Source organism: Mustelus asterias, unplaced genomic scaffold (genome assembly GCF_964213995.1).
Source record: "Mustelus asterias unplaced genomic scaffold, sMusAst1.hap1.1 HAP1_SCAFFOLD_35, whole genome shotgun sequence".
Lineage (NCBI taxonomy): Eukaryota > Metazoa > Chordata > Chondrichthyes > Carcharhiniformes > Triakidae > Mustelus > Mustelus asterias.
In genome coordinates this window covers 3326133-3353343 of record NW_027590117.1, presented here as the reverse complement: position 1 = coordinate 3353343, position 27211 = coordinate 3326133, and the positions used below count along the sequence as shown (strand labels likewise).

The following is a 27211-nucleotide window of genomic DNA, read 5'->3' as shown; positions in this document are numbered from 1 at the left end:
CTCTAAAGGCCTGTAGATCCTGTCCCTAAAAATACCTTCCAACAATTTACCCACCACAGATGTGAGGCTCACCGGCCTGTAGTTTCCAGGCTTTTCCCTGCAGCCCTTTTTAAACAAAGGCACAACATTTGCCACCCTCCAATCTTCAGGCACCTCACCCGTGACTATCGATGATTCAAATTTACTCCCTAGCCTCCCACAACGTCCTGGGATATACCTCATCAGGTTCCACAGATTTATCTACCTTGATGCACTTTAAGACTTCCAGCACCTCCTTCTCTGTAATATGTACACTCCTCAAGACATCAATATTTATTTCCCCAAGTTCCCTAACATCCATGCTTTTCTCAACAGTAAATACTGATGAGAAATATTCAATTAGGATCTCACCCATCTCTTGTGGATCCGCAAACCTTGTTGATCTTTCAGAGCCCCTACTCTCCCCTTGTTACTCTTTTGTCCTTTATGTATTTGTAGAAGCTCTTTGGATTCTCCTTTGCCTTATCTGCCAAAACAATCTCATGTCCCCCTATTGCCCTCCTGATTTCTCTCTCAACTCTACTCCTACACCCCCTGTACTCATCAAGAGATTCACTTGATCCCAGCTGCCTATGCACGTCATGTGCCTCTTTCTTCTTCGTGACCAGGGCCTCAATATCCCGAGTCATCCAGGGTTCCTGACTTCTGCCAGCCTTGCCCTTCACTCTCAGAGGAATGTGTTTACCCTGAATCCTGGTTAACACACTTTTGAAAGCGTGCCATTTACCAAACATCCCTCTTCCTTCCCACAGACCCCCCCCCCAATTAACTTTTGAAACTTCCTGCCTGATACCATCAAAATTGGCCTTGCCCCAATTTAGAATAGTAACTTTTGGGACAGACCGATAATTCTCCAGAGTTATCTTAAAACAAATAGAATTATGGTCACTAGTCCGAAAGTAATCCCTCACTCACACTTCTGTCACCTGCCCTTCCTTATTTCCCAAGAGGAGGTCAAGTTTTGCCCCCTCTCTAGTCGGGCCATCCACATACTGAATGAGTAATTCCTCCTGAATACACTCAACAAATTTCTCTCCATCCAACCCTCTAATACTATGGCTGTCCCAGTCAATGTTGGGAAAATTAAAATCTCCGACTATTACCGCCCTATTTTTCTTGGAGGTATCTGTCATCTCCTTACATATTTGCTCCTCAATTTCCCGCGGACTATTTGGGGGCCTATAGTACAACCCTATCAAAGTGATTTCCCCCTTCTTATTTCTCAGTTCTACCCATATAGACTCAGTGGCCGAACCCTCGGATATATCCCCTCTCAGTACGGTCGTGATGTTTTCCCTAATCAAAAGTACAACTCCCCCTCCTCTCTTACCTCCTGTTCCATCTTTCCTATAGCATCTGTACCCTGGAACATTAAGCTGCCAGTCCTGTCCCTCCCTTAGCCATGTTTCAGTAATTGCTCTAATATCCCAGTCCCACGTACCCATCAATGCCCTGAGTTCATCTGCCTTGCCCGTCAGGCCTCTTGCATTGAAATAAATGCAGTTTAATCTGGACTTCCCTTGCTCTCTGTCTTGCTTCTGTCTGATGTGTCTGGTACTAGGATTACTGACACTGCCTTTTCTAATTAATGTGCTCTCTTTAACTTCCGTGCTGTCCTCAAACTTCTCTTCTGTCTCCCTCCTGCTTTGGATCCCACCCCTCTGCCAAACTAGTTTAAACGCTCCCGAGCTGCTCGAGCAAATCTCCTCGCCAGGATGTTAGTCCCCCTCCAGTTCAAATGTAACCCATCCCTCTTGAACAGATCAGCCCTTCCCCAGAAAAGATCCCAATGATCCAAAAATCTAAATCCCTGCCCCCTGCACCAGCTCTCAAGCCAGTCTTTCATCAGCCTAATCCTCCTATTCCTACTCTCACTAGCACATGGTACCGATAGTAGTCCTGAAATTACTACCTTCGAGGTCCTACACGTTAGCTTTCTGCCTAACTCTCTGTATTCACATTTCAGGACCTCATCCCTTTTCCTACCTATGTCGTTGGTACCAATAAGTACAACGACCACTGGCTGTTCACCCTCCCCCTTAAGAATGTCCTGCAATCGCTCAGAGACGTCCTTGGCCCTGGCACCAGGGAGGCAACACACCATCCTGGGGTCTCGATTGCTGCCACAGAAACGCCTGTCTGTGCCTCTAACTAGCGAATCCCCTATTACTACTGCTCGCTTGCTCTTTGCCCGACCCTGTCCCACAGCAGAACCAGCTGTGGTGTCACAGGCCTGGCTACTGCTGGTATCTCCCCCTGACAGGCTGTCACTCCCGTAAATCATCTCTCCCTCCCCTCCAGCCCGACTACCTCCCACTAGCCCTTGAACAAATCTGACTAAACCTCCCAACTTGGCCTCATCCGTCCCAACTTCTCCTGACCTGACATAGAAACATGGAAGATAGGAGCAGGAGGCGGCCATTTGGCCCTTTAAGCCAAATCCACCATCCATCACAATCATGGCTGATCGTCCAACTCAAAAGCCTCATCCTGCTTTCTCCCCATAACCTTTGATCCTGTTCGCCCTAAGTGCTATATGCAGCTGCCTCTTGAATACATTCTTGACTATATCTCTGACTTAAACTGATTATTCAAGAACCAACCCCAACCCACTACTCTCCAAAGCTATTAACCAATCCCAACCCCCGACCACGCAACCAAATCTAACTAGACACCCAACAACATTACCAACTCCCAGCCACCATCCAAACTGCTGAGTAACCCTCCAACCCAACACAATACAACTCGACCACCCTCCCGACACCCAGAACTAATCCTTGAACCTCTCCCCAGCTCCCTGACTAACCATTCATCCAGCGACACACCAACCCATTCACTCCCACAATCAACTAACACTTATGGAGATCCCCGGGGTCACTGTGCTGTAAATAAGGTGTGATCGCTCTATCACGACTCCACTCTGCCCTGATGGAGATCGCCGGGGTCACTGTGCTGTAAATAAGGTGTGCTCACTCTACCGCGACTCCACTCTGCTGTGATGGAGATCGCCGGGGTCACTGTGCTGTAAACAGGGTGTCTGCTCTCTCTCTTCCCCAACTCTGCTCTGGTGGAGCTCCCTGGAGTCACTGCTGTAAATAGGGTGTGTGCTGTCTCTTCCCCGACTCTTGTCTGCTCTGGTGGAGCTCCCTGGAGTCACTGCTGTAAATAGGGTGTGTGCTCTCTCTTCCTCGACTCTTGTCTGCTCTGATGGAGCTCCCCGGGTTCACTGTGCTGTAAATAGGGTGTGTGCTCTCTCTTCCCCGACTCTTGTCTGCTCTGATGGAGCTCCCGGTGTCGCAGTGCTGAAGATTCTGGGAGAAATATGCAGCAGTATCAGGTTGGGAGAATTTTCACACATACCGACAATCTGCTTATCATTGCTGCTGCTTGGAAGATTCAGGCCCATTTATACTTTAAATCCATTTATATTTTAATTGTTACACTAAAAGTTAACACAAACACTTACTCTATCTCCTCCAGGCTCCTGCAGGTCAGTATGAGGCGACGGAGAGCAGGGATAGATTGATCTGTGAAGGAGGTTGTTATCAGGTATAGAATCCTCAGTGACTGGTTTGTACAGAGAGCGGAGGCGAGATCCTCAGCACAAGAAGGGCTATGGGGAGAGAGCGGGTAAATGGAGTTGAAATCAACCATGATTGAATGGTGGAGTGGACTCGATGGGCCGAATGGCCTTACTTCCGCTCCTATGTCTTATGGTCTTATGGAATCTGTGAGAGCGTTATCACCGATACTGGAGACCAGAGAGAGAGATAACAGGAATGAGGCTCAATCCCCAGTGTTTTAAATAATACTGTTAATAACAATAATAATGTATTGTATCATAGAACATAGAACATAGAACATTACAGCGCAGAACAGGCCCTTCGGCCCACGATGTTGCACCGACCAGTTAAAAAAAAACTGTGACCCTCCAACCTAAACCAATTTCTTTTCGTCCATGAACCTATCTACGGATCTCTTAAACGCCCCCAAACTAGGCGCATTTACTACTGATGCTGGCAGGGCATTCCAATCCCTCACCACCCTCTGGGTAAAGAACCTACCCCTGACATCGGTTCTATAACTACCCCCCCTCAATTTAAAGCCATGCCCCCTCGTGCTGGATTTCTCCATCAGAGGAAAAAGGCTATCACTATCCACCCTATCTAAACCTCTAATCATCTTATATGTTTCAATAAGATCCCCTCTTAGCCGCCGCCTTTCCAGCGAAAACAATCCCAAATCCCTCAGCCTCTCCTCATAGGATCTCCCCTCCATACCAGGCAACATCCTGGTAAACCTCCTCTGCACCCTCTCCAAAGCCTCCACATCCTTCCTGTAATGTGGGGACCAGAACTGCACACAGTACTCCAAGTGCGGCCGCACCAGAGTTGTGTACAGTTGCAACATAACGCTACGACTCCTAAATTCAATCCCCCTACCAATAAACGCCAAGACACCATATGCCTTCTTAACAACCTTATCTACTTGATTCCCAACTTTCAGGGATCTATGCACACATACACCTAGATCCCTCTGCTCCTCCACACTATTCAAAGTCCTCCCGTTAGCCCTATACTCAACACAACTGTTATTCCTACCAAAGTGAATTACCTCACACTTCTCCGCATTAAACTCCATCCGCCACCTCTCGGCCCAACTTTGCAACCTGTCTAAGTCTTCCTGCAAACTACGACACCCTTCCTCACTGTCTACCACACCACCGACTTTGGTGTCATCAGCAAATTTGCTAATCCACCCAACTATACCCTCATCCAGATCATTAATAAATATTACAAACAGCAGTGGCCCCAAAACAGATCCCTGAGGTACACCACTTGTAACCGCACTCCATGATGAATATTTACTATCAACCACCACCCTCTGTTTCCTATCCGCTAGCCAATTCCTGATCCAATTTCCTAGATCACCCCCAATCCCATACATCTGCATTTTCTGCAGAAGCCTACCATGGTGAACCTTATCAAACGCCTTACTAAAATCCATATATACCACGTCCACTGCCTTGCCCCCATCCACCTCCTTGGTCACTTTCTCAAAAAACTCAATAAGGTTAGTAAGGCACGACCTACCTGCCACAAAACCATGCTGACTATCACCTATCAATTCATTACTCTCCAAATAACTATAAATCCTATCCCTTATAATTTTTTCCAACATCTTGCCGACAACAGAAGTGAGACTCACCGGTCTATAATTCCCGGGGAAGTCTCTGTTCCCCTTCTTAAACAATGGGACAACATTCGCTAACCTCCAATCTTCTGGTACTATACCAGAGGCCAACAACGACCTGAAGATCAGAGCCAGAGGCGCTGCAATCACTTCTCTTGCCTCCCAGAGAATCCTTGGATAAATCCCATCCGGACCAGGGGATTTATCTATTTTCAGACCCTCCAGAATATCCTGCACATCCTCCTTATCAACTGTAATACTGTCTATTCTACTCCCTTGCAACCCAGTGTCCTCCTCAGCTATATTCATGTCCCCTTGCGTGAACACCGAAGAGAAATATTGGTTCAATGCTTCACCAATCTCCTCCGGTTCCACACATAACTTCCCTCTGCCATCTATAACTGGCCCTAAACTTGCCCTGACCAACCTTCTGTTCTTGACATACCTATAGAACGCCTTAGGATTCTCTTTAACCCTATCCGCCAAAGTCTTCTCATGTCCCCTTTTAGCCCTTCTAAGCTCGCTCTTCAACTCCCTCTTAGCCAATCTAAAGCTTTCTAGTGCACTACCCGAGTGCTCACGTCTCATCCGAACATAAGCCTCCTTTTTCTTTTTAACCAACAAAGAAACTTTTTTGGTGCACCACGGTTCCCTAGCCCTACCAATTCCTCCTTGCCTGACAGGGACATACCTATCACAGACTCGCAGTAGCTGCTCCTTGAAAAAACTCCACATGTCGGACGTTCCCAGTCCCTGTAATCTCCTAGTCCAACCTATGTTTCCTAATTCTCTCCTAATAGCCTCATAATTACCCTTCCCCCAGCTAAACCCACTGGCCCGAGGTTCATGCCTATCCCTTTCCATCACTAAGGTGAACGTAACCGAATTGTGGTCACTATCACCAAAATGCACACCAACTTCCAAGTCTAGCACCTGGTCTGGCTCATTTCCCAGCACCAGATCCAATATAGCCTCACCTCTAGTTGGCCTGTCTACATACTGAGTCAAAAAACCTTCCTGCACGCTTTGAACAAAAACTGACCCCTCTAACGAGCTAGAGCTATAACAATTCCAGTCAATATTAGTCAAGTTAAAATCCCCCATAACAATTGCCCTATTACTTTCACTCCTAAGCAGGATTGACTCCGCAATCCTTTCCTCAACCTCTCTAGAACTTTTAGGAGGTCTATAAAAGACTCCCAACAGGGTGACCTCTCCTCTCCTATTTCTAATCTCCGCCCATACTACCTCAACAGATAAGTCCTCATCAAACCTCCTCTCTGACACTGTGATACAATCTCTGACCAATAATGCTACCCCTCCCCCTCTTCTACCTCCTTCCCTACTTCGACTAAAACATTTGAACCCCGGGACCTGCAGCATCCATTCCTGCCCCTGCTCTATCCATGTCTCTGAAATAGCCACAACATCGAAGTCCCAGGTACTGATCCACGCTGCAAGTTCACCCACTTTATTGCGAATACTCCTGGCATTGAAGTATACACATTTCAAACCCTGCTCCACCCCACCTCTGCAATGCCGTGCATTGCAGTCCCCATCCATGCATCCCTCACTTTCAGCCCCACTACTCAGGATCCCTCCCCCCCCCCGAATCAGTTTAAACCTCCCTGCATGGCCTTAGCAAATTTACCCCCCAGGATATTGGTCCCCTTCTGATTAAGGTGTAGACCATCCTTCTCATAGAGGTCACACCTTCCCCAGTACGAGCCCCAATTGCTTAAGTACCTGAACCCCTCCCTCCTGCACCATCCCCTCAGCCATGAATTCAAACCTTCCCTCTCCCTATTCCTCTCTAAACTATCCCGTGGTACAGGCAAGAGTCCAGAGATAACCACTCTGTCAGTCTTGGCCTTTAGTTTCCACCCCAACTCCATAAATCCCTGCCTAATATCCCCTTCCCCTATCCTCCCTATGTCGTGTGTCCCCACATGTACAATAACTTGTGGTTTATCTCCCTCCCCCCTAAGAGTCCTGAATACCCTGTCAGACACATCCCGGACCCCAGCCCCTGGTAGGCAACACACCAACCCTGAGTCCCTACCTTTAGTTCCAACCCTCCTATCTGTCCCCTTAATTGTGGAGTCCCCAATCACAAGGCCCAGTCTTTTACAGCCCCTAACCACCTGAGCTTTCTCACTCGGCTCACCCCCAGAGATCTGCTCTCTATGCTCAGTTGATTCCTCCTCAACTGTAGCCTCCAGCACCGAAAACCTATTATGGAGGGGAACCGCCCCAGGGGATTGTCTTCCCGATTGCTTCTTACCCCTCCTCCTGGCATTGACCCAAGCCTCATTTCTAGGAGTTACTATTTCTCTATAACTCCTATCAACTTCCACCTCCGCCTCCCGAATTATGCGGAGTTCCTCTACCTCCCCCTCCAGCTCCTTTACACGCTCCTCCAGAAGCTGCAATCTAATGCACTTCTTACAACTAAAATCTCCTGAAACACTACTGGATTTCCTCACCACATACATCCCACAGGAGATGCAGCATACTGCCTGAACTGCCATCCCTGAAGCCATTACCAGCAAGAAAAAAAGAAAACAAAAAACTTCCCCACACTTATAATTAGGTTAGAGGAGGATGGAAGGGTGGGATCCTCTACCAGTGTAGAGGATCGGGTATCTCCTCTGCACCAATTTATAGGGCGAGGGGCCCGAGAGAAAAAAAAAAACTACTACTGAGGGGAAACCTCCCAGGTAACTGACTTTTAAAGTTAAAATAAAAACCCTTCCCAGACTCCTTTGCTGCCCACTTCTAGTTTTCACTTTAAACTTGAAAAACTGCTGTTAAAGTAAAGGCCAAAAAAATACACACACTAGCTGACTAATTAAATAAATAAACAATCAGACATTCCAAAAACACAACCTGCATGTCTGTAGAATGAGGAAATACTCAATGCTGAAAATGAAATATAAATAAACTGGAAATGCTCAGCAGGTTAGCTAAATACATGTGAAGAGAGAAACAGGGGTAAAGTTTGAGCTTCCATTGGAACTGGGAACGGGCAGTGAATTGACAGGTTTGAAGTGACAGCGGTGGGTGGCTGGGGAAGAAACAAAGAAAGGACAAACTGGAATTACAGGAGTGATTAAATGATAAAAGTGATGATGGGACAGGACCATAATTACAGGATCAACATGTCCCCACTCGGAGTGGCTCGGGAGGGACATGGGATGGTCAGTGGTTTGGGAATGCAGTTTGTGGTGAGGTTGAAGATAATGGCTGTGATTTTACCTGAAGCTCTGAAGTCCCAACATGGGGATTGGAAATGGGTGGTGTGTCCGTGTGGGCAGGATAGGCAGAGTTATGAAGGTGATATTGTCAGAGGGGGACAATTAACGGCTGGCAGGCAGGGGGAGCTGCCCACTGAGGCAGCCTGGGCAAGGGGCAGTCCCGGTTCAGGCAATGCTGGCACCATCTCCAAAGGCAGCCAGCAGGACTTTCAAACACAGCAGCTCTGGAGGGGGCAGCGAGGGAGCTCTGCTTATTGAATGAGGGGCTGAAATGTCAGAAAGCAGAGCAAGGCTTGTGCCCCCCCCCTCCCCCCCCCCCCCAGAGGGGCTCCTCCCGGTTGCTCAGGTAGGGATCTGTTCGGCACAACTTGTGGGGCCGAAGGGCCTGTTTGTGCTGTAGTTTTTCTATGTTTCTATTCTATGTTTCTAAGAACAAAATACCTAGGAGCAGCAGAAGGTCATTCAGCCCTTCGAGCATACTCCATCACAGCTGATCTAATTATAGTCTCAACTCTTTTCCCTGTCGCTCCCCCGTAACCCTTGATTCGCTTCTCAATCCAAAATCATTCTTAACTCAGCCTTGAATATATTCAATGACTCTGCCGCCACTAGTCTCCAGCGAAGAGAATTCCACTGACCAGCCACCATCTAAAAAATAAATTTCTCCTCATCTCAGTCTTAAGGGACTGACAATTACATTTTAAAATCTGTCCCCTTGTTCTGGTCTCTCTTACAAGAAGAAACAGCCTCTCAGCAACCACCCTGTCTCATCCCCTCAATGCGATCACCTTTTAATCTTCTGAACTGTCGTAGATATTGCTCCAATCTGCTCAAATTTTCCTCGTAAAATAAACCTCTCCATCCCAGGAATCAGCCGAGTGAACTTTCTCTGAACTGGTTCTGATACAATTCTATCCTTTTTTAAGTAAAGAGCTCAACATTATACACATTACTCCAGTTGTGATCTAATGAAGGTCGTGTAAAGCTGCAGCAAAACCTTCTTACTCTTACCTTCCATTCCTATTGCAATAAGAACATTAAGAAACAGGAGCAGGAGTCATCCATTCTGTCCTTCAAATCCACTCCATCATTCAATGTGACCATGGCTGATCCTCTGCTTCAACACCATTTCCAGAATTATCCCTGCATTCCTTGATTCACCAGCATTCTAATGGGAAACAAATACCCCTCATCTCAGCCTAAATAACTGCCCCTTATTCTCAGACTGTGTCCCAGGTTTCAGACCCTCCAGCAAGGGGGAAACATCCTTTCTACATCTGGCCTATTGAACCCCGTAAAATAGTGTAGGTTTGAAAGTGACCCTTCTTTACATGCCAAGTACATCTTTGCTTCGGGCAGGAGACCAAAACTGTACTCAATAGTCCAGGTTGGTCTCAGCAAGGCTCCATATAATTGCAGGAAGACATCTTTTCCCTCAACTCAAATCTTCTTAGAATAATGGCTAATATACCATTTGTTATCTTAATTGTTCACATCTTAGCTTTCAGTGCCTCATGAACAAGGACATCAAAATATCTTTGGAATTATCTTAATTTCTGTTTTTTCTACAAATTAGATAACCTCACATTTTTCCACCTTGTCATCCAGCTGGCAATCCTTTGGCCGCTCCCTGAGCCTCTCCACATCCCCTTGAAACATCTTTGCATCCTCCTCACAATTCAGATTTTCACCTAGTTTTCCATTATTCGCAAATTTGGAAATATTATATTTGATCCCCACATCCATATCATTCATATAGATTCTGAATAGCTGAGACCCAAACACTGATCGCTGCCGTACTCCAATAGTTAGAGGCTGCCAGCCCAAAAGTAACCCATTTATTCCAACTCCTTGTTTCTGTCCATTGATCAGTTCTCAATCCATGCTGGTATATTCCTCCCAATACCACGTGCTCCAATTTTATTTAATAACCTCTTGTTTGTGAATCATGCAACTATAGAATCCCTAGTGTAGGAATCGTCATTCGGCCCATCGAGACACACTGACAGAGTAACTTACCAAGGTCCGCTCCCCATAAACTCACAAATTTACTCGGGCTAATCCACCTAACCTACATACCTTGGGACACGAAGGGCAATTTTACCATGGCCACTCCATCTACCATCCATATCTTTGGAGTGTGGGAGGAAACCGGAGCACCCAGAGGAAACACACGCAGACACGGGGAGAATGTAGGAACTCCACACAGTCACCCAAGGCTGGAATTGAACCCGGGCCCCTGGCTGGGATGCAACAATGTTAACCACTGTCTCACCGTGCCAGCCTTTCATAAATCCATGTTGGCCCTGTCTAATCCTGCCATTAATTTCGAAGTGTTCTGTTATCTCTTCCTTCATTACAGATTACTATAGGATTTCCATACCATCAATGTCAGACTAATAGATCTGCAGTTGCCCGGTTTCCCGTAACCCCACATATTTACGCCGCTAATCCACCTAACCTACACATCTTGGACACTAACGGGCAATTTAGCATGGCCAATCCACCTAACCTACACAGTTTTTTTGGACTATGGGAGGAAACAGGAGCAGCCGAAGGAAACCCACACAGACACGGGGAGAACGTGAAAACTCCACAGACAGTAGTCCAAAGCTGGAATGAATCCGGGAATCTGACGCTGTGAGGCAGCAGTGCCAACCCCGGTGCCACATCTTCACTTAATCTAATACAGTCCTTGAATTAGCAACGGCTGGAACACTTATGCTGCTGTTTTTCAAATGAAAGGAATGTATTTTTGTTGGAAACGCCACACATTTGCACATCACCATGTCTTAAACAGCTTGTTGTGTGATTGGCACTGGAACATGCTTCTCCAAGAAATTGCTTGAATACATTCTGTGAACGAATCTTCTTTTCAACTTTTGACAATCTGAGCGATTTATACAGTAAATGGAAGAAGCCACAGGAGCATTGACCTACAGAGGGATCTGTGTGTACAAGTCTATAGATCCCTGAAAGTAGCAACACAGGTGGATGAGGTGGTCAAGAAGGCAGACAGCATGCTTGTCTTCATCGACCGGGGCATCGATTATAAAAGTTGTCAAGTTATGTTACAGCTGTATGAAACTTCAGTTGGCCACATTTGAATATTGCTTGCAGTTCGCAACACTACCAGAATGATGTGGATGCTTTGGAGAGGGTACAAGGAAGGGTTACCAGAATGTAGCCTGGTCAAGGACGGTTAGGTTATGAGGAGACGATGTATAAACACAGATTGTTTCACTACAAAAAGGGGAGGCTGAGGGGTGACCTGATGGAGGTATCCACAATTATGAGAAGCATCAATATGGTGGATAGTCAGAGACTTTTCTCCAGGGTGGAATGGTCAACTACAAGAGGGCACAGGTTGAAGGTTAGAGGAGCAAAGTTTGGAGGGAGGTGTGTGAGGTAAGTTTTTACCCAGAGGGTGGTGGGTGCCTCGAAGGCACTGTCAATGGAGGTGGCAGAAGCAGGCATGTTTCCAATGTCCAAGGTGCATCTTGGTAGACACATGAACAAGAGACAAACAGAGGAATAGAAACCGCAAATTGGCAGTATGTTCTGGGTCTGAATAAGGGTTAGGAGTCGCCACAGGCTTGGTGGGCTGAAGGGCCTGTTACTGTGCAGTGCGGTTCTTTGATCTTCTTTGTATATGAAGATTAAAGTCACCCGTGGTTATTGCAATATGTTTTTACAAGACCCCATTATTTTTCCTGTGTATTGTGTCGGAGATTGTGACTGTTGTTAGGAGCCTATCAATGATTGCCAAAAGTGAACTTTTAACTTTGCTAAATCTTATCTCTATCCAAACTGATTCTGCATCTTGATCATTGGAACTAAGTTCACCTCTCGCTACTGTACTGACATCTGTTACTAACAGCGAGACTCCACCACCATGTTCTGTCCTCCATTTACTGTCATCCACTCACTCTCCCCCTTTCACTAATCAATGGATGCTGTGTCCGGGGAAAGCTGTGCACATCTGAGGAGGAGGAGAGGACCTCAGAGGGTGAACCATAACATTATTGCCCCACACCCTCGATATAAGGATCTGTGGGACTGACATCCCATTGCTCAGGGATCACAGAGAGAAGCAACAGGAGTCAGAGGAAAAGCAATTTTCCTTATTCATAACTGACGCCAATAGTAATGGGCAGTGTTTTTTATACAAATACCAGTGGTGAAATTATATTGTTGAATATTCAGTTATTATAAACACAATCTCACACAGTCTGCTACTTACCACAGTTTCTGTATTTTACAGTTCGGATTCCTCAGAGCCACAGACAGCAGTTTCACTCCGGAATCTCCCAGTTTATTGTAACCCAGATACAGATGTATCAGTGAGCGGTTTGTACTGAGAGCAGAGACCAGGTCCTCGGCAGAAGAATCTGTGAGATTGTTACCATAGAGACTGGAGATAAGAGAGAGAAAAATAACAGGAATCAGGGTAAATCCACAGTGTTTTTAAGAGTAAGATCATTAACAATAATAATGTACAGCGCGGGACATTCAAGAAACACAACTTCAGTTGATACAGAAGGCAAAATTATATTGATGCTGTAAGTCTGAAATATGAATAAAATATGTGGAAAATCTCAGCAGGACAGGCAATATCTGTGAAGAGAGAAACAGATTTAGTTTCAGTTCAATTAGCTAAAATTAAAACTTGGGAGTAGCAGTGAATTAAATTGTTTTAAGTGACAGGGAGCTGGGGATGGGCAGGTGACAAGGAAAGAACAAAATGGAAGTGCCGGAGTGATTAAATGACAAAAAGGATGATGATGAAAGGGAAGAGCACAGGATTCCCATGTCCTTACCCTGAGTCACAGGGAGGGACACGGGATGGTCAGTGGCTCAGGAATGGAGTGTGTGGTGGGGTTGAAGATGATGAGAGAGAAACCTTTTTCACGATGCCAGTGGCACGGGTCTGGAATGTACAGTCTGGAAGTGTGGTGGAGGCAGGCTGATTAGAGGCATAACAGAGGACAGTTGATGAACATGCGAATGAAACAATGTGCAAAGATACGAGGAGAAGGCAGTAGAATGAGACAAATTCCTAATCCTAGTTTGGTGAGCCGGTGCAGACACATTTCGCCTCGTGGTGCTCCGCAATAATTCTGTGAAGATAATGGTTGGAAATGTATCAAGATTTTCACTGGAAGCTGCTGATGTTGCAGTGTCAACAGGGTGAGGTAATTTAGCCAGTGTCCACAAAGGGCCATTGGTATCTCTCTCAGGTAGAATCAGAGAATTGTTACAGAGCAGAAGGAGACCATTCGGCCCATGCTGTCTGCACTGACTCTCTGAATGAGCAATTTACTAAGTGTCATTCCCCCAAATTCTCCCCGTAACCCTGCACATTCTTCCTTTTCAGATAATAATCCAATTCCCTTTGGAAATTTTCAACTGAACGTGTCTCCACCACACTCCCAGACAGTGAACTCCAGCCCTTAACCACTCGCTGCAGGGGAAGTCCCGGTTCAGGCAATGCTGGCACCGGCAGCACTTTGATAGGCAGCAGCTCTGGAGAGACCAGTGAGGAAGACCTGGTTAAGAACACAGGGCTGGAATGGGAGGAGAAAGGTTAAGCTCAATTCAATGCTGCACTTGGCAACACTTGGTACTCTTCCCCAAGGCTACCTGAGTTTGGAGCAAATTTCTGTTCTCTCAGCACTGGACAGTATCTGCCACATCAACCCAAGTATATCGGGATGGAGATTACTGGAGACCTGAGTAGGCGTGGGTTATATGGTTGCATGAGGCAAAAGGATGAATAACTTGCCAAGTTCTGACAAGGTGGTGAAGCAACTTATAGCATATAATCTGAGGCATATGGGGTCGAATGAGAATGAAAGTGAAATGGTAGAAAAGCCATCCCCCACACAGACACAGGCAATGCTCAGACAGCAGCATCGACTGTCAGAGACATGTCAGCCTCTCTCTGCAGAGTTCTGGTTAGTCAGATAACTCTAGCACTGGGAGAATGGGATGGTCACCGGCAAGAGGCTTTCCCTGTGTAGACATGATGGTCAGTCAGGTTCTCACCAGCATAGGCTTGTGTCTTTGATGGGAGAGGAACAATGGATGGACACAGGAGACTCTCTGGTGCCTGCAACACATAGAGCTTGTGTGCCCATCACTGGTCACATGGAACCGGCTGAAGGACGTGTTGGAATGTACATTTTGTTACAAACTATGCCTTGAAGAAATATACTGAACATTGAAGGATATTGAATTCGATGATCAGCCATGAACAAAATGAATGGTGGATCAGGCTCGAAGGGCCGAATGGCTAACTCCTGCTTCTAGTTTGTATTTTAATCATGTTTCTCTGCAGGTTATGTTGTCGGCACCGTGCTATCTGTAGCCGGTTTCCTTTATTGTTACTGAAGCAGTATAATTGACATCATGTTGATTTTAATCTGAACTAATGCAGTGTTCTGTTGTTTCAGTGTTCCCCTGGGATGGCAGAGTAGAGCTTGATTGCGGGTGATTGACAGGTTATGTCATGTGACTGAGGAACAGCTATTTTTCACAGAACATTCTAGTTTCAATTCTGCTTTGAGAAGATGCTTGAAGTTAAGACAAACAGCAGTGCTGTTTCCCTCTCTGAAGTTGGAGTGTTTGCTGTTCAAGTGTTGCTGTGTTGGAAGCTGTCAGAGACTGGGGTTACCTCTCTGCGGTCGGACTGTTCGGAGGCGACATCCGTCTCTGAAAACAATTGTCTGTTGGCTCTCCGAAAGTGGTAAAAAGCTGGAAATCGGCATCACGTGAGCTTACTTGTTTTTGTGCTAACTAATGTTGGAGAAGGGTGTATGTCTGTGGGTATTGCTTTATATTGGAACAACAGAGATAGCGAGCTGTTAAGAGTTATACTGTGTCATGTTTAAGTCTTGCAATTGGTGAAGGCTATGCTAATTCTTGTTTTTAGATTCGAACTGCATTCTTAAATAAACTGTGTTTGATAAAAGCATCCTAGTGGGTCACTTGATTCATACCTGGAGTGAAACACCTCATGTTCATCAATGCCAAAATAAAATATAAAACCAAGTGTCCAGGCTAACTTTACAAAACACCTTGGAGTTTCTGGTCTGCATCTTAACAATTGCCTCCATTCACTCTTTACTCTTCCTCACAAATCAAGGACTGTGTGACTGGGTGACGTGTGTCCCCCTGTAAGCATGTGAACGGGTCCTCATAGAGTCACCGTCACATTATTCCCCGACACCCAGGGCACAAAAAATCAACGTGATTGACATTCCACTGCATTGGGATCAGAGAGAGAGAAATGACAGGAATCAGTGAAAATTCAGGTTCTGGTTCGTAACTTCCAACCCCTGGGCCTTTATAGAGTTTTTCAGCACAGAAAGAGGCCCTTCGGCCCATCTTGTCTGTGTCAGCCATCAAGCAGCAATCTATTCTAATCCATTTCCAGCACTTGCTCCATAGCGTTGTCTGCTGCGGCATTTCAAGTGCTTGTCTGAATGCTTCTTAAATGTTGCGAGTGTTCCTGACTCCACCACCCTTTCAGACAGTGAGATCCAGATTCCCACCACCCTCTGGGTGAAAAAGCTTTTCTACAGAACCATAGAATCCCCACTCTGCAGAAGGTGCCCAATTGCCTCATCGACTCTGCACTGACTGTCCGAAAAAGCCAGGCCCACACAACTGCTTATCACTGGACATTTATCATGGCAAATCCACTGAAACTACATATCTTTGGACACGAAATGATAATTTAACATGGTCGATCCACCTAACCTACACATCTTTGGACTGTGGGAGGAAACCAGAGTACCTGACGCAAACACGCACACATTGGGGGGGACATGCAAGCTCCACACAGGCAGTCACCCGAGGCCAGAATTAAACAAAGGGCCCTGACGTTGTGAGGCAGCAATGCTAACCACTGTGCCATCTTCCATTCTCCTCTGAAACTCCTCCCCAATGCCTTAAATCTATGCCCCTGGTTATTGTCTCCTAAAACAAAGGGGAAAGGTTTATTTCTATAATTTGATACAACTCCACATGGTCGTCCCCCAGACTTCCCTGTCTGAAAAAAACAACAGGAGCATTGACATACAGATGGATCTGTGCGTACTTGTCCACTGATCCCTGAAAGTGGTAACACAGGTGGATAACTTGGTCAACAAGGCATGCAGCATGCTTGCTTCATTGGCCAGGGCATCAAGTATAAAAGTTGGCAAGTTATGTTACAGCTGTATTAAACTTTAGTTAGGCCCAACATGGAATATTGCGTGCAGTGCTGATCGCCAGACAACGAGAAGGATGTGGCTGCTTTGGAGAAGGTGCAAAGAAGGTTTACAAGGATGTTGCCTGGTCTGGTTAAGGTATGAAGAGAAGTTGAATAAACTCTGATTGTTTTCACTGGAAAGACGGAGGCTGAGGGGTGACCTGACAGAGGCAGATATATGGTTGATAGTTGGAGTCTTTTCCCCAGGGTGGAAAGGTCAACTACAAGACGGGACAGTTTGAAGGCAAGAGGGGGAAAGTTTAGAGGAGACTTACGGGGAAAGGTTTCACTTGGAGAGTGGTGGGTGCCTCGAATGCACAGCCAGTGAAGTTGACGGAAGCAGGCACGTTCCCAATGTTCAAGGTTTGTCTTGATAGAAACATGAACGGGAGACAAACAGAGGAATAGAAACCACGTATGAGCAATAAGTACTGGGTCTGAATAAGAATGAGGAGTCGCTGCAGGCTTGGTGGGCCGAAGGGCCTGTAACTGTGCTGCATGGCTCTTTGTTCTTCTTTGTACATGAATGTTAAAATCACCTGTGATTATTGCAGTATGTTTTTACAAGACCCTTATTTTTCCTGTGTATGGAGTCGGACAGTCTGAATATTGTTAGGGGTCTATAAATGATTCCCACAAGTGATCTTTTAACTTTGTTAATTCTCATCTCTACCCAAACTGATTCTGCATCTTGATCATTTGAACTAAGTTCACCTCTCGCTACTGTACTGACATCTGTTACTAACAGTGAGACTCCACCACCATGTCCTGTCCTCCATTTACTGTCATCCACTCACTCTCCCTCTTTCACTAATCAATGGATGCTGTGTCCGGGGAGAGCTGTGAGCATCTGAGGAGGAGGAGAGGACCTCAGAGGGTGCACTGTAATATTATTCCCCCACTCCCTCAACATAAGGATTTGTGGGACTGACATCCCATTGCTCAGGGATCAGAGAGAGAAGCAACAGGAGTCAGAGGAAAAGCAATTTTCCTTATTCATAACTGACGCCAATAGTAATGGGCAGTGTTTTTTATACAAATACCAGTGGTGAAATTATATTGTTCAATATTCAGTTATTATAAACACAATCTCACACAGTCTGCTACTTACTCCAGTTTCTGTATTTTACAGTCCGGATTCTTCAGAGCCACAGACAGCAGTTTCACTCCGGAATCTCCCTGTTTATTGCAACCCAGATGCAGATCCATCAGTGAGCGGTTTGTACTGAGAGCAGAGAACAGGTCCTTGGCACAAGAATCTGAGAGATTGTTCCCAAACAGACTGGAGATCAGAGAGTCAAAAATAACAGGAATCAGGGTAAATCCACAGTGTTTTTAAAAATATGATCATGAACAATAATAATGTACAGCGCGGGACATTCAAGAAACACAACTTCAGTTGATACAGAAGGCAAAATTATATTGATGCTGTAAATCTGAAATATGAATAAAATATGTTGGAAACTCTCATCAGGTCAGGCAATATCTGTGAAGATAGAAACATATTTAGTTTCAGTTCAATTCGCTAAAATTAGAAATTGGAAATAGCAGTGAATTAAATTGTTTTAAGTGACGGGAGCTGGGGATGGGCGGGTGACAAAGAAAGAACAAAATGGAAGTGCCGGAGTGATTAAATGACAAAAAGGATGATGGTGAAAGGGAAGAGCACAGGATTCGCATGTCCTTTCCCTGAGTCACAGGGAGGGACATGGGATGGTCAGTGGCTCAGGAATGGAGTGTGTGGTGGGGTTGAAGATGATGAGGGAGAAACCTTTTTCACGATGCCAGTGGTTCGGGTATGGAATGTACAGTCTGGAAGTGTGGTGGAGGTAGGCTGCATCGAAGCAGTCAAAAAGGAATTAGATGATTATTTGAATATAAACAATGAACGGGGATACGAGAAAAAGGCTGGAAAATGACACAAATTCCAAATGCTAATTTGGTGAGCTGGTGCAGACATGATGGGCCAAATGGCCTCATTGTGCACCGTAAGAATTCTGTGAAGATAATGGTTGGAAATGTATCGACATTTCAACTGGAAGTTGGTGATGTTGCAGTGTGGACAGTGTTAGTAGCCATAGTCCTCGGTGAAATATTAATATTTCTCTCCAATCGAGACAATTAGTTACATGTAGCTTCAGGGACACAACTTAGTAAATGTGAGGCAAAGGGAGGAGATGGGACTCCATGAACCCCACAGCCGGTACGAAGACCAAACCCTCAACATTAGCGTCATTCTACATCACACTCGAGACATGAACCAACTGAACTAACCAACTCCACACTATTGCCAGAACGGGCACATAAATATCTGACAGGTTCGGGAAATCCGTCCACTCGGGCAGCACAGGCAGAATCACTGAATTGTTACAGAGCAGGAGGAGGCCATTCGGCCCACAGTGTCTGCACTGACTCTCCGATTGAGAAAAGCACTAAGTGTCATTCCCCCACCTTCCCCCAAAACCCTGTGCATTCCAGAGCTTAACCACTGGCTGCAGGGGAAGACCCCATTCAGGCAATGCTGGCACCAGATTAAAAGATACGAGAAAAAGGCTGGAAAATGACACTAATTCCAAATGCTAATTTGGTGAGCTGGTGCAGACACGATGGGCCAAATGGCCTCATTGTGCTCCGTAAGAATTCTGTGAAGATAATGGAGATGTGACTCCATGAACCCCACAGCCGGTACGAAGACCAAACCCTCAACATTAGCATCATTCTACATCACACTCGAGACATGAACCAACTGAACTAACCAACTCCACACTATTGCCAGAACGGGCACATAAATATCTGACAGGTTCGGGAAATCCGTCCACTCGGGACCCCAGCTGTTGTCGCGACACTACGGACTTCCTACAAAAACTCAACACACATTGAGCAGTTGAACCAGGAGCACTCCTCGTCACAATGGATGTCTCGGCACTCTACACCAGCATCCCCCACGATGATGGCATTGCTGCAACGGCCTCAGTACTCAATGCCGTCAACTGCCAGTTTCCAGATGCAGTTTTACAACTCATCCGCTTCATCCTGGACCACAATATCTTCACCTTCAACAACCAGTTCTTCATCCAGACACACGGAACAGCCATGGGGACAAAATTCGCACCTCAATATGCCAACATCTTCATGCACAGGTTCGAACAAGACTTCTTCACCGCACAGGGCCTTCAACCGATGCTATACACTAGATACACAGATGACATTTTCTTCCTTTGGAGTCATGGTGAGCAATCACTGAAACAACTACATGATGACATCAACAAGTTCCATCCCACCATCAGACTCACCATGGACTACTCTCCGGAATCGGTTGCATTCTTGGACACACGCATCTCCATTAAGGACGGTCACCTCAGCACCTCACTGTACCGCAAGCCCACGGATAACCTCACGATGCTCCACTTCTCCAGCTTCCACCCTAAACACGCAAAAGAAGCCATCCCCTACGGACAAGCCCTCCGTATACACAGGATCTGCTCAGATGAGGAGGATCGCAACAGACACCTTCAGACGCTGAAAGATGCCCTCATAAGAACAGGATATGGCGCTCGACTCATTGATCAACAGTTCCGACGCGCCACAGCGAAAAACCGCACCGACCTCCTCAGAAGACAAACACGGGACACGGTGGACAGAGTACCCTTCGTTGTCCAGTACTTCCCCGGAGCGGAGAAGCTACGGCATCTCCTACGGAGCCTTCAACATGTCATTGATGAAGACGAACATCTCGCCAAGGCCATCCCCACACCCCCACTTCTTGCCTTCAAACAACCACGCAACCTCAAACAGATCATTGTCCGCAGCAAACTACCCAGCCTTCAGGAGAACAGTGACCATGACACCACACAACCCTGCCACAACAACCTCTGCAAGACGTGCCGGATCATCGACACGGATGCCATCATCTCACGTGAGAACACCATCTACCAGGTACACAGTACATACTCTTGCAACTCGGCCAACGTTGTCTACCTGATACGCTGCAGGAAAGGATGTCCCGAGGCATGGTACATTGGGGAAACCATGCAGACGCTACGACAACGGATGAATGAACACCGCTCGACAATCACCAGGCAAGACTGTTCTCTTCCTGTGGGGGAGCACTTCAGCAGTCACAGGTATTCAGCCTTGGATCTTCAGGTAAGCGTTCTCCAAGACGGCCTTCACGACACACGACAGCGCAGAGTCGCTGAGCAGAAACTGATAGCCAAGTTACGCACACATGAGGACGGCCTAAACCGGGATGTTGGATTTATGTCACATTATCAGTAACCCCCACAGCTTTCCCCCTGATCTTACTAGCTGTTCTGTCTGGAGACAATACACATCTCTTTAACCTGTGTTTAATGTTCCCTCCACCCACATTATCTGTACCTTTAAGACCTGGCTGGCTGTAGAGATTTGCATTCTAATTAGTATTCTGTAACTTGATGTTGTGTCTCTGTGCACTGTTGGAGAACAGATTTTCACTCCATCTGACGAAGGGGCAGCGCTCCGAAAGCTTATGGTATTTGCTACCAAATAAACCTGTTGGACTTTAACCTGGTGTTGTGAGACTTCTTACCAGATTAAAAGGCAGCCAGCAGCACTTTCAAAGGCTCTGAAGGGAGCAGTGAGGGAGCCCTGGTTAATGAACAAAGAGCTGAAATGGCAGAAGGCAGATTAAACCCAATTCGCTGAGACTTCCCTGGAAATTCTCAAGGCTATATCGGTTTGGAGGGAGGTTTTGTTCCGTCAGGACTGGAGGACGAGACCTGTCACATCAACCGAAACAAGGCTGGATAGAAACTGCCGAGGGCCAGAGCAGGCAGCACGTGGCTGCAGTGAGGCAAAAGGATCAATAACCTGATATGTTCTGACAAGGTGAGCGTTAAACTTACAGGCTGATATGTGAATAAGGATGAAAGAGGAATTGTGGAAAGAACATCTCCACCCAGACACTGGCAATGTCCAGACAGCAGCATCAATCTTCAGGAACATGTCAGCCTCTCTGTGAAGGGTTCCGGTCAGTCAGAGATGACTGCTGCACTGCCGACACTGAGTGACCATCCTGGTGGTCCCATGATGGTCAGTCTGGCAGCACCATAGGCTTGTGTGTGTCTTTGATGGGTGAGTAACAATGGAAATTTATGTGCTTGTAGAAGAGGGCACACAGCGTCAGAGAAGGAGCCAAGAGTGACAGTGTCTGGATTGTGTCATCCTTATGCCAATGGGAGATGCAGTGCTGGAGCTGGGAGACCTGGAGGCTGGGTGGGCAATCGCTGATGGTGAGATGGGTTGTGGATCCAGAGAGAGTGAGTGAGTGAATGGATGGGCACAGGAGAGACTCTGCTGCTGAGTCCAAAACCTGGTGCTTGTGTGTCTTCCATTGGTCACATGGAGCTCTGGATTAGGAACAGTCTCCAGGACATGTTGGAATGTGCATTACCCTCTAACATTCTTCATTCTCTCACAAATCAACAGCTGCTGCGAGAGGGAGACAAGTGTCCACCTCAGAAGAAGAGGAGGGGTTCACAGAGGGTGCTCTGTCACATTATTCCCCACAACCTCCACCAGGCAGATACTGTCTCACACGAGTAGCAAAGGGGTTACAATCTGGCAGCACAGGAGAGCACACACAAACCCGAGCAGCTGATGGAGGCAGGAATAGCTGAGTTCACTCACACTCTCGAGAAGAAAGGTCATTGTCAGCTTCAGGAAGATGAAATGTGACTGGAGTCTTTAACAAGGCAGCAGATACTGGAGCTGCAGCGTAAGGTATTTTAACATCCGGTGGAGTTTCCAAAGGCTCTGTGTATCCACACACAAAGGATGCAGGAGTCAATCCAGGCCAGCAGTGTTACCATGTCTCAGGTATGAGCACAAATAGCACCCTCCACAGAGAGATTGGTGACCTTCATGGAGAGTCACATCCAGCCTATCACCCACAGGAAATACACATGAACCTGCATGTTCTCACCATCTCCATGAGCTCTGTGGAACACGGGTTATGTGAGGGGTGGGAAAATGTGCCTGGAGTAACTGTCAGGAGCTCCCCAGCTGAGCAGGGAGGGTCCAGTTTGCCCTGAATGGATAGAGGAGCGTCTGCCTGCAGCATTTGGGAGCTCCTCTCAGGATGCCCCTGGTGTGGACAGTGGGTCCCCTTCTGCTCCGACTGTGACACAAGCACCTCACGAAGCTAGGGTGACAGAGACAACTCCAGCATCTGTGCAGAGGATCCGGTTGGCCGGATCCTTCCAGGACTCAGGAAATACGAGGACAAAGGCCACAGTCATCGAAATTCTCAGAGGAGAGGTAAAGATCCTGCCTGCAGCTCAGCGGAAAGTGCGGGGATGGGGGCGGTTGTCACGGTGGGGTTGCTTCCTTGGGTTTCACAGGGTTATACTTTGTTGTTACTGGGCACTTTGTTATGTATGTATTTTCAGTAAATTCAGAGATGGAGCACTACCAGAAAAATCCTTCACCATATTACTGGGTATCTAACAGTTCACCGGGAATGAGAGATAGGAAATACAGCACTGAATGGGGTCAGTACAATTCCAATACCTTTGTTTCATGTAGTGACGGCTCCAGGGAAATTATAAAACATTCACAGAAACAGCCACAGGGCTGGAGATGGTGAAGATTTATTACACTGAATGGCTGCGAGAGCTCAGGTTCATGGAAAACATGTCTGCATTACTGAATCTCGATCCTCCCTGACACATATCCCATGTCCCTGGCCTGTGGTCCATGGGGTTCCTCATCATGAAGCATCTGGTCAACATTGTATTGCATCACACTTTCTTCAAAGCTTCTCCACTCTAGATCCAGGTTGTATCGCACACAGCACAACACCAGGACATTTGAGACCCTCGCCGAGTATATTGAATAGTTCCACCAGATCTATCTTTAGAATTCCTCTGGCCTGTGCAATGGTCACACTATTTGTCCTGTCGCAGCTGTTTTTTCTCTCTTCTGTGACTGCGTTTGGGTTACACACAGGCACAATTCCCCATCCCTACAGTGGGTAGCGCTTGTCTTTATTAATTCTTTCATGGGATGATGGTATCACTGGCAATGCCAACACTTGCAGCCCATCCCCAATTGCCCTTGAGAAGGAGGTGGTGAGCCATCTTCTTAAATTCTGCAGAGCATCTGGTACAAAACCGTTAGGAAGGGTCATCCGGGATTATGATCCCGTATCAGTGATGGAAAAGCAATATATTCCAAGTCAGAATGGTGTGTGGTTTGGAAAGAAATCTGAAGCTGGTTGGTGTTCCATCCTTCTGATATCCTTGGCCATCTCGGTGATGGATAGTGCCTGTTTGGATGATGCTGGCTCAGGAACCTTGGTGAGCTGCTACATTCTACCTTGTATGTGGCAAAATACTGCCACTGTGCGTCAGTGGGAGAGACAGTCAATGTTTAATTTGGTGAATGGCCAGCTGATCCAGTGGGCTTCTTTTCCATGGATGAGCTTCTTCAGTGTTTTTGAAGCTGCAGTCAATCCAGCAAGATGAGCGGATTCCATCACACTGCTGACTTGTGCCTTGAAGATGGTGGGAAAAATTTGGGAGGCAGGAGGCGAGTTCCTCATTTCCGAATTCCCAGATTGTGATCTACCCTTGGAGCCATAGTGTTTACAGTTCAGTGTCTGTTCAATGGTCCCAGTGCGCCCCCACCACTCAGGATGTTGATGGGCGAGGATTCAGCGGTGGTGCTGCCATTCAAACGAAAACTAAAAAGGGAATATGGTTAGGTTCCCTTCTGTTGGAGATGGTCCTTGCCTAGCACTTGTGTAGTGAAACATTACTTGACGACATTTATCAGGTTAAGCCTGAACGATCTTCAGACCTTAAGATGTTAGCTCTGTTGAAGAGTCATCTAGACTCAAAGGGTTAGCTGTTCTCTCTCCACAGAAGCTGTCAGACATGCTGAGCCTTTCCAGCATTTTCTGTTTTGTTCAGGTCTGCTGTTTATGGACATGGACTGCTTCAGTCTCTGAGGAATTGTGAACAGTACTGAGCATTGTGCAATCATTCGTGAGCATCCTCACTTCTGACATTATAATGGAAGGCAGGACATTGATAAAGCAATTGAAGGTGGTTGGCCTTCGGCCATCACCCTCAGGAACTCCTGCAGTGATGTTCATGAGGCACTGGAAGGATGACACTTTTCTGATGATCAAGAGCAGACTGATGGAGCAGCAATTCATCAGATTGGATTTGCCCTGTTTTATTCCACATTGTCCGGTAGATCCACTGTTGTAGCTGTACTGGAACAGCTTGGCTCGGGGAATGGTTAGTTATGGAGCACAATTCTTCAGTACCATTGCTGGGGTACTGCCAGGCTGACAGAGTTTGCAGTATGCAGTGCCTTCAGTCATTTCTTTACCTCACATGCAGTGAATCAAATTGTCATCTGTAATGTTGGGGACCTCAGGAGGAGGCCGAGATTAATCATTCTACTCAGCACTTCTGGCTGGAGATGGCACTGATGCTCTGGGTTCCCTCATCGGTAATGATGGAATTCTTGTGGCATGTTTATAGAATCATAGAATTCCCACAGTGTAGAAGGAGGCCCTTTGGCCCATCGAGTCTTCACCAATTCTTTGAAAGAATATCATATCCAGGCCCTATCTCCATAACTCCACATATATGGCCCACTAATCCCCGTAACCTACACACCCTGAGACACCTCGGGACAACTTAGTATAGCCAATCAACCGAACCTGCACATCTTTGGATTGTGGGAGAAAATTGGAGTACCCAGAGGAAACCCACACAGACACTGGGAGAACGTGCAAACTCTACACATAAAGTCACCCAAGGCCGGAATTGAACCCTGGTCCCTGGCGCTGTGAGGCAGCAGTGCTAACCACTGTGCCACCTTGTCGCCTAATGTAACCGGCATGTCCAATATTTTGTGGCATGTCTAACACTATTTATGACTGGATATGGCAAGACAGCAGATCTCTGATCTGATCCATTGGTTTTGGTGTGATTGAGCTCGGTCTATCATATGCTGCGTCCGCTCTGTGTTCTGGTGGCCGTGTGCTGGAGCTTCACATCTCATCTTTAGATAAACCCAAGTCTCATTTGGTAGTACATGTAAAGAAAATTAGTCGTAGAAACACAATACTGGTTGCTGGGGAAAGCCACTGTCAGCTTCCTATAAATGAAAAGGTACAGTTCACCTTTCCTGCCTGTTTCCTGTCACTCAGATAACTTCATATCCAGGCTGCCTTTGTCTCTTTTATTTCATGGTCGACAACTTTGCTCCCAAGCTTATTTTGTGTCTTCTAATAGCGGGTAGTGTTTTTAATAACAGGAATACTGATAGCAATGGTATATTTAGTATCATTATTTGTGTTCTTAAAAACAATGTCCATTATTAATAGGGACATCATTCAGATTATTCTGCACTGTGATTATTGCCATTGCCAGCTGAGCTGTGCCTTGAACTGCTGGGCTGCGAGCTCTGGAATTCTCTTCATAACCCTCCCCACCTCCATCTCTGCATTCTCTTTTCAGATGCTCCTTAAGCTCCGTTTAACATAAATTTGAGAGTGGATCCCTCAGGATAAAACTCATCAGAATTCAATGTAGTTTGTAATCTGCCTCACCGATACACAGCAGTTTTCTATGTTTAATCAAACTGAGAATCCGACAGACATAAACATCTATAATCTGAATGACAAATTAAACTAAATTGAACATATGACCAGCCATATCTGGTAATTCTATAAACATTTCATTGTTTTGTCCATCTTTTTTATTCTCATGAATGGTTTTGAGAATAATTATAAATGATTAGTTAATTCTTTCACTCCTGAATCTCGCAGTTTATTGTAACTCAGGTTCAGACACATCACTGACTGGTTTGTACTGAGAGCAGAGGTGAGAATATCTGAGGCTGTTACTCTCCAAACTGGAGATCAGAGAGAGAAAGATTTCAGGAATCAGAGTAAATCCGTGGTGTTTAACACGAATACTGACAGGAATAATGTGGAATGGTTATTAATGACACGATTACTGACACTGATAATAATTTACAGTGTCAGACATCCACTGATTATTAACACAATCTCACAGTCTGATACTTACTCCAGTTTCCGTGTTTTACACTCTGGATTCCTCAGAGCCGCAGACAATAGTTTCACTCCTGAATCTCCCACTTCATTGCGATCCAGACTAAATGGAGAAAGTGAGAAACACATTAAATTCAGATTAAGGATCAGCAGGAAAAATAGCTGGATCTATTTTTGTGTCAGAAACTTATCACCAGTGGTGAACGGATTCAAGTTACGATACGATACCTCACCCAGTTTGATCTTTCTCCACATCCTAGCTGTGACTGTAACACTGCATTCTGGACTCTTTCCTTTCCTTCCCTATGTACGGTATGCTTTGGCACTAATAAATGTGACAATATTAAATCAGATAATATCAAACCCTTTCTGTTGAATGGAAAAGGC

At 46.2% G+C, this 27211-nt stretch overlaps 1 protein-coding gene across 1 annotated transcript in view; it reads right to left on the bottom strand.

Moving 5' to 3' along the window:
* Window positions 1-27211, bottom strand: part of LOC144482211 (NACHT, LRR and PYD domains-containing protein 3-like) — a 90065-nt gene that overhangs the window by 45081 nt on the left and 17773 nt on the right. The window contains exon 4 of the mRNA XM_078201412.1: window positions 26841-26927. Coding sequence (XP_078057538.1) covers window positions 26841-26927 — 87 coding nt within the window. The remainder of the gene's footprint in view (window positions 1-26840; window positions 26928-27211) is intronic.